Consider the following 9,152-nt stretch of genomic DNA (forward strand, 5'->3'; position numbering starts at 1 on the left):
ACATAGTAAATTAAATTTTTTAATGTATAATGTGAGGAAATTATGCGGTGGAAAATGCAAGAAGAATTGGCGATAATAAAGAGTTTTAAATATTTAAATTCATTAGAGCGAATAGATGAAAGGAAAAATTGAGTTAATAAGATACGTCTCGGATATCAAAGATTAGCCTAGTTTTATGTCCTCAAAGAATTCATCTCCTCATACATCTTAATTTAGTTTTTCCTTTTTGAGGCTTTAGGCACTAAGCCAAGAATTCCTATAAAACTTTTAACGAGTAGCGTGAAAAATAAGCTTATATTTTCAAGGCTAACTACTTTTTTTTATCTTTTTCAGATTCGCCGTTAGTTCTGACGAGTGAACTCTAGCGCCACCTGGGGACGGCGTCGGGTCAATAAGTAGATAAAGTACTAGATAAGTCAGACAACGACCAGTTAGTTATCGATTGTACGTAAAAATTATAAAAATCAAATTTTTATAAAAAAAATTTTGAAAAATAAAATTTTATTTGAGCGAAAAAGTAGCAGATACAAATTTAAAATTATAAGAAAGTAGAGTGAATAATTTAAAAAATGATATTTATAAAAAATGCACTTATTAATTTTGAAATTTTTTAAATGTGCATTTTTTAAAAATTTTATTTTATTAATTATTTACTTTATTTATTAATAATTTTGAATTTGCCTCATGTCTGCTAGATTTACACGTATTTTTATTTCGAATGATAAAATTGGAAAAAATAAATAACAAAACACATGATCTATATATATTATAGTATTTTTATTTTTCGACAAGACAATTTTCATTAACAAACTAATTTTTCAAAAAATATCATTATAATATTCTAATATACATTCAAAATTATTTATACAGTTCTTTTTTATGTCTACACAGTTTAGAACATAAAATATAATACAATACTTATTTTTAAAATATATCATATATATATATATTTATGTTTATCATAATAATAATTATTGTCACTCCAATACTCTAAATTATGATTACAACTAAATCTATACATGGCTAGAAAAAAAGTTTAAATCTAAGTAGGCATTTAATTTGCTTTTAAAAAATACTGTTAAATAAATTTTAAATGCATAAATATATAAAACCGCTAAAAAGTAAAAAAAAATAAGTATTGTTAATTTCAGACTTGGAGAGTAAATTCAATCGAGTAAATTATTCGTTAATTGGCTTCCTGTTGTTATTGTCTATTAAATTTTTAAATAAATAAAATAATAAATAAATAATTATAGGTACAGGCTTCTATGGCATAAAAATGGCAATTTAATTTCTCCTATAAAAATAGTGAAATTATTTTCGCATAGAGCGTTAACTTCATTTAAATCCCTCCCTGGTCCCTAAATATTAAAAATAAATTTTTTTTATAATTTTCTCTACTTGATAAATTTCTATGAAAATTCTTTCGTTGTAACACTTTATCATAAATATATTTTTCACTTATTTATTTATTTATTATTATTTTAATGGAATCTAATAAAATATTTAACTTTTTGGCACAAAATTTGTGGCTCCTCTTTTTTTTAAATACTCAAAAATTCAACAGTTATATAATTTGTCTATAATTTAAATTCAATCTCAGGTAATCGTTACTTTTTAAATCAACGTTAATAATTTATAAGAATATACCCATTACCCTATCAATATTTGTCTATATATATATATATTTTTTTTTGTAAATTAAAACAGCTAATAGATTATTTAGCGTTTTGTCTTCTTAAATTGTTGGGAATAATAGCCGTTATTACTGTGCCGACACCCAAGACACAGCAAAGGGCGAAGGTGGCCCAAAAGTCATTCGTAATGTCAATTAGATAACCGTAGATCATTATAAATATTATTCCAAATACTTGTACCAGCGCATTCAATAAACCAGCAGATGTACCTTCCGGTTCTGGGTAAGTCAATTCTGCAGCGAATTCAAAACCCACGGGCAAATATCCAGTCATAAAAAATCTAGAAAAATTTTATTTTTTTTATTAATGTACTCTTTTAAATTTGAAACAGTGAAAATATTGAATATTCACTGTTTACTAGTGAAAAATATGCCTCTAATTCATTTTCAGAGAGTATATATAAATATGTGCTGAGCAAAATTTTAAGAATTTTTTTTACTGTGTTTTTTTTTTTAATCAGTTAATGAATTAGACGGATTAAATAATAAAAATAGTGTTATTGGAAAAATTTAATTGTTGAATGAGTTACGCGAGTTTTTCCAATTATTCTTCATTTATTATTCATCTCAAGTTAATCAAACCATTGAAAAAAAAAGCTATTAAATTTTTTACAGGCAAAAATACCCAAATTCATTTGTAAACCATGACCACTTTTTTTAACACTTTTCTTTATTCAAATTAGTATGGAAATTATTTTTTTTAATTTTGCTGAAAACATGGAGAAATTTTTTCAGTGCTTTTAAGCTTTTTGCCCGAAACTGCAGAAATTTATTCATTGGCAATCTAAAATTTTTTTTTTGCCTATTTTATTGGTATCAATATTTGTGATTATTACGTACCCTAATAAAGATAGTGTTACATAAAATACTATTATTGATCCACTGTTTAGTATAAATGTAAATAATATCAATCCTAATAACGAAAATATATAAACCACTAGTGTCGTTTCTCTGCAAAAAAAAAAAATTAATAATTATTTTTGGTTACATGAATTAGATTAGTAGCGAATTTCATATTTACTTGAATTTCCGAGTTTTGTCGAGTATCACTCCACATAGAACAGAGCCCAACATACCAGAACAAACAATTGCGAGTCCCATACGACCAGCATCTTCTTCAGCTCCCTTTGAAATTTTTCAAAATTACTTAGTACTTAAATTTTAATTATTCAATAACAATAATATCAGTAATTAACACCTACTGGAAAATGAGTATCGATAATTCGAGATAGTAGAGTACTTATAGCATAGAAAATACCGACATTTATTCCATAACTCATTAGCAGCATTATATACCCGAAATTCAACCCGAGTCTTTTTAGCGAGCGCAAAAAATCATCTGATTTTTCCAACTCATTCTGTACAGCCTGGACTGGACTCGGTGGTAGTGGAGGTTTCGCTTTGAAGACTGTTGCAATACATAATTAGTTTTTGACTAATAGATTCTGCATGATCAGTCTAACAGAAAAACTGATTTATACTCACAGAATAATATCAGGAAAAAAATAACAGTCGTTATTGCACTATTCATGTAATTCATTACTCTGAGACCATCTCCTATGACTGTTGGATCATCGCTGTTTTTTACCAGCATAGGTGGGAACAAGAAACCTATTGCGATACCCAACTGCAATTATAGAGGATTCATTTTTAGTGGAAGTTGTCGAAGACGGAAAAATGGATGGGTAATTAATTATAATTACGAAATAGTTAAAATCTTAGATTGAGATGTGTTACATAATTTAAATTATTTGTTATCGTTGATGAGCAATGAATTCAAGTTCAGATATTATTACTCGGAATAACTATAATCAGATTCAATTTACTCACGGCAACGAATCATGGTATGGGTTTATTTTTATCCGTGTACGGATGTCTAGACTAACTGAGACAAGAGAGAAAATTATTCATGATCAACTTGCTGTTCTACAGGGATACCGAATTCGCATCAATTTCAATGTATTTTATATATCTTTATTTTTTTTTATTTTATAAATAAATTTCAATAAACGGCTACAAGTTAAAGTAAAAACATATATATTTTTTTAATATATATGGGGTTTTATTGACTTAGTTATTGGCTTCAAACAGGAAAAAAAATTTTTTTTTTAATTTTCAAAAACCGAAAATAAATACTAGTTCTGGAATCCCATTACTGGACCGGGTTTAAAAATTGAGGTATAAATAGAAGTTTAAAATAAAAAATTGTGAAAAAAATCGAAGGATATAAACATTTTTTAAAACTCTATTTAAAATTTAAAATTCCAAAATCTTTACCAAAAAAACGTGAAATTTTTCTCGAATTATTTTTTTAAATTTTTGACAAATGTCAAGAAGTAATTGTTTTTGGAAAAATTTTCACATTAAGCTTTAGGCTGTTTAAAGTTTTTTAAAATCCAAATAAGTCTCTAGTTATTTTAGTTTACAAGAAAGTTGTACCGGAAGTAGCACGGATCGATGGAATAAATTTAAATCGTAATTGGTGAAGCAGCCGCACACAATATAGAATGTTTGGAAATAAATAAGCGTGTGTTGTCTGGTAGACTGGGTGTTGAAAAATAATTGGTCCCCTTGAACTTTAAAATAAATAACGTCAATAAAATATAATCAAAGGCAGAATGCAGGAAAGCTTAAATATTTTTGAACTTCCGTGTTTGCTGGGTAATTGAATTTATTAAATCAAAGGCAGACGGGATTCGATACCTTGAGCAAATTGAATCATTTATTACCATTATTATTATTATTATTGCTATATCGTGGGAATGTATGCAAGTATGAATTATATTCCCTTGTGTTGATACGCTGATAGAAGGGTTCGACCCCTTTGATGGCGAGCTTGTTTAATTTCAATACTAAGTCTCTTACATCAGTGATTACATCCCATTAGTTAAACAACGCGCCAAATTCTCCTCTATTACATTTGTAAATTAACTAAATTATTAATTCAATTAATTACCACACGTCTAATTGATATTTGAAAAAAAAAAAAATGACCGGTCAAAGTTCAGTCTTTTTTTTTTTTTATCAACTACAAGAGTCAATAAATATTTACTTACTTGATTACCAAAGACACCGATACTACAAGCGCTGCTGACTTGGTCTGGACCAAACCAAACAGCGGCGAGTCTAGCAGGTACTGATAAAATAAAACATTGACTTGAGGCAACGATTGTTTGACCTATAAATGCTATCCAGAATTGGTCCTGACCAGTACTGAATACTTTCACCCATGAACCTAAAGCTGTACCAAATCCACCAGCCAATGCTGCATATCTTAGGCCCTATAATTAATATCAATTATAATCTTTGGACAAAAAAAAATACCGTAAAAATTAGTGGGAAGTCCATGTACTTTGACATAAAATCGATGAAAGACTAAATTTTTCAAAAATTATATTCATTTTATTGGAAAATTTTGCCGCGAAAATTTGAAAGTCATAATGAAGAAAAGCGCGATTGTTTTTTTTTAAATATCCATGTAAATATTGAATTTTTCGAAAAATTGAAAGAAACCTTTTTTGTAGCCCTTTAAATTTTACACAAAAAAAGTTTCTTGTACTTTTTTCAAAAACTCGATATCTATTGAAATATTTCGAGTTTAAAATTACCTAAGACTTTTGGCCATAAATTTGGGTCATAATGAAGAAAAGTGCGATTGGTTTTTTGAAAATATCGGTGTAAATATTGAATTTTTCAAAAAATTAAAAGAAACCTTTTTTGTAGCCCTTTAAATTTTACACAAAAAAGGTATCTTGTACTTTTTTTAAAAACTCGATAGCTATTGAAATATTTCGAGTTTAAAATTACCAAAGACTTTTGGCTGTTAATTTGGTTCCATAGAAAATGCATTTTAACAAAAGTAACAATCGAAAATACTTACATATCGATCCAAAATATAACTCGCGGGAAATATAAATGGTATATATGTTATCATGTAGATCATACTGGTCATATCAACCGGAAGAGAGTTTTCAATCTTGTAATATTTCATAACAATATTGGTGATAATACTGTACTGGATCCATTGCATCGCATTGGATGCACTGTATACTACAAAAATCGCCAGTATAAACCATCTTATTCTATATATTTTAGTTTCAACAACCTGTAAATAATACCAGCTATTAAAATATTATTCAGAGAAAAAAAATTCATTTTTATCACTTGAAATTTTTTATTATCTCTCGTAATTAAAGACATGGCATTCGTTAATCTCATGATTAATCTGTAAGATAAAAAGTCTGTTTATGTCGCAAGCGTAAAAATAATAAAATAAATAATAATTTTTTTCCTGGTAATTAAATAAATTAAATTTTCGACTTATTAAAAATATTAACAATAAAAATAATTATGCTTTAACTAATCAATCAATTTTTTTTCATTTAAAACAATGAGACTATTGACTCAATTGTGGAGCAATAAATTTATAATTAATGAATAATTACCTCTGTTGGTTGAATTCCGCCTTCAACAGCTTTTACATAATCCGCGGATGCTCTACTCATTTTAAATTATTTTTAAAAAATATTTATAATAGTAAGAGCCAAGTTTAAATTTTCGTAAATGTCAAGGTACCTGGAAAAATCGATTAGACAAATTATCTTTACGATCCCATTTGTTTGAGACGGAAGTGAAATATTGCGGAAACTTTTCGCTATCGGAAAAATGGATACTCTGTTTTTTTATACCATCGGGAATCTTGGAAACGTAATACGAGTTAATGATGAAAATAAAATTTTAATTAAATCCGGAGCACGCTCATTATTGAACTAGCTGTTGTATTTGGAAAATCGATAGATACATAAATTAATTTATTAAAATTTAACGACAGAAACTATAAATAGACTTTAATATTTAGGTTGAGGTAAGACGCGGAATAATTGCTCAGAATTATCATCATTATTTTTTTATATGGAAAATTAGACTAATTGTAGTAGACTTTTACTGCATATATGTAAAGTTCTTTGAGGATTGTTCTGTTGTAAAGGCTTTTTGAATTAATTCCAAAATTTATGAAGTGGTTTCTTTAAAAAAATTCACGTGTCTTAGCTCTTGTTTCTATTTTTGACGCGCATCTTTTTTATATTTTCGCTAAACAAAATAAAAACAAAGTGAAACAAATCTTTTATATTTACTTTTACAAACAAAGATATAAAAATGTAAAGTCTTGTATTCAAATTTAAAAAATTAAGAGGGAAATTCAAAAAAAATTTTTGAATAATTATGGCAGTAAATTAAAAAATTATTTGAAATCGAACATTGACTTAAGAATTCAAATTTCGTATTAGTAATTCAAAAAAATTTATTTTATTTATATTAAGAAATAAAATTTCAACGTAATAGATATTTATAACAGAATTTATTAACCTTATTATAGGTGTAGTATATTTTATGATCGATTAAATAGTTGGTAAATTATTGGAAAAGTGTTTGAGATGCCAGTCCTTTCTTTAAATAGATTACCAAAATTATTAACGTCACTAATAAATTGAAATCAATAACAATAAAAAAAATAAAATGAATAATTACCTCTGTAATAATTTATTTTAAAATTAAACACAAATTTTGTCCACTTGTACTCACACATCCGTTCATCAAACCCAATTCAAATTCAGGTACGAGTTAAATTGGCTAACTTTGACCCAGTACTTTTCCCAGTATCAAAATTTGAAAACAATTTGTCAATGTAGAGATTTAAATATTCATCTCACAATAAAATAGATTTATAGATAAATAAATAATAACAATAATATACTATCACGTTTACCGCTGATTTTATCGATCAATGAGTGATCAATCACATCAATAAATCTTACTTTAAATATTTAAAATATTTAAAGATGAGATTATAAAAATATCCTCAATAATTGTTTCCGTTTATTCAGTCAATAAAAAAATATATATATATATCTTAATCTTTTAAAAAAAATAAATATACTAAGTGCAATAAACTCAGATAAATAATCAAAGATTCAAAATTAGGGAATTAAAAATTTGATACTTTTGAATCACGATTTTGTTAATTACTTGTTAATTATTATTATTTCATTTTACGCCTGTTGATTAGCGGAATAAAAATGGTTTATATATCAATGATATATTTGTCTATATAAATTTTTTTAAAAAGAATCATTATTTGAGCCAGTGACTCTCAATAATATGAGTATAATTTGAAAAATAAATTTTGACGGTGGTGTTATCGCGGTAAACGTGTGTTGATTGAATTTAAAAAAATCAGTGTTGACGGTCGTGTCCGTCAGCTCGGAGTGTTAACAATAAACTGAATAGCGGCGTGAAGAAAACATGAGGATTTTTCAGTCAGCTGAATATTATCAGCTGGTTGTAAGCTTGCTCATGATGGTTTCGATGTTGTTGTCGTCTTTGGTGAGCATTTGTGTTGCTTCTGCGCGCGATACTCCATTTTAGCCTAAGACACGCGCACTGATATCACGCGATAATTTAACTAGATAACGTTATTCTTGTTTTGTATGCGTGTCGATCACCGGCTATTTTTTTCGACTTTTATTATTCACTTTTGACAGTTGATCAATAATTTTTCTTAGAGTCACACTTTTATTTTTCCACTTTATAATAAATTATTTTTAAAATATCACATAATGTTTTTTTTTACTTTAAAAATCGCGAAATATAAATTCTAAAAATTTATTTTAATTATTTTGAATAAAAAAAAAAATTTGAAATTTTTTTTTAAGAATATTCATTTACAATATGATTAACTATGGAGATTTATTTACCGAATTTATATATAAACATAATACTCTGCGATATACAATGACATACTTAATTAATGTCAAGTGAAAATAAATACTTAAGACAATAATAATAAAGCTATATTTCAATCTCAACCCCACTCTAAATTATCGCTTTATTATAAAATTTATTTTATCATATTCATATATTTTTCAATGAACTTTTATTTCAAGTACAATATCAAGGCTTTTGATATTTAAGACATTCCCCCATGAAAAAAAAATTGTAAAAAAAATATATGTTTAAATATTTAAAAAATATATAAATATATATGAAATACATATAAAATATATATGAAAACCGGTCAAAAGTTTGCTATTTAAAATATATCTTTATAATTTTATATTTCTTTGTATGGGGTTTATCAATATTTACTATTAATAATTTTAATTATTAATTAAATTAATATGTAAATATTTATCATGGTCATTTTAGTTCAAATTCAAGCACCCGGATGATATCTATCATCCTGTAGAGCAGGAAGAATAATGTTGACATTTTAACTATTTAATACGCCTACCTAGTTCAATTGTTACAAATTTATATTCGACTGTTGTATATATATATACAATATCATTATTCAAGAATAATTTAATCTACTTCACTAAATTAGTCGATTAAATTAATCAAAAAAAGTTTATTATCCAGATTAATTAAAAGAAAATCTAACGGTGGGCATTTAATT

At 26.3% G+C, this 9,152-nt stretch overlaps 1 protein-coding gene across 1 annotated transcript; it reads right to left on the reverse strand.

Annotated features, from left to right (window-relative positions):
* Window positions 1-898: 898 nt before the first annotated feature.
* LOC103570084 (uncharacterized MFS-type transporter C09D4.1) lies at window positions 899-8,225 on the reverse strand. Its single transcript, XM_008547687.3, has 9 exons — window positions 7,226-8,225; window positions 6,142-6,271; window positions 5,577-5,801; window positions 4,753-4,977; window positions 3,182-3,323; window positions 2,899-3,104; window positions 2,718-2,821; window positions 2,537-2,647; window positions 899-1,977 (listed from the first exon to the last, which is right to left on the reverse strand). Exons 2-9 carry the CDS (start codon window positions 6,199-6,201, stop codon window positions 1,719-1,721), a joined length of 1,332 nt encoding a protein of 443 aa, XP_008545909.1. The 5' UTR covers window positions 6,202-6,271; window positions 7,226-8,225; the 3' UTR covers window positions 899-1,718.
* Between the last annotated feature and the right edge of the window lie 927 nt (window positions 8,226-9,152).

This window comes from Microplitis demolitor, chromosome 1 (assembly GCF_026212275.2).
Source record: "Microplitis demolitor isolate Queensland-Clemson2020A chromosome 1, iyMicDemo2.1a, whole genome shotgun sequence".
NCBI lineage: Eukaryota > Metazoa > Arthropoda > Insecta > Hymenoptera > Braconidae > Microplitis > Microplitis demolitor.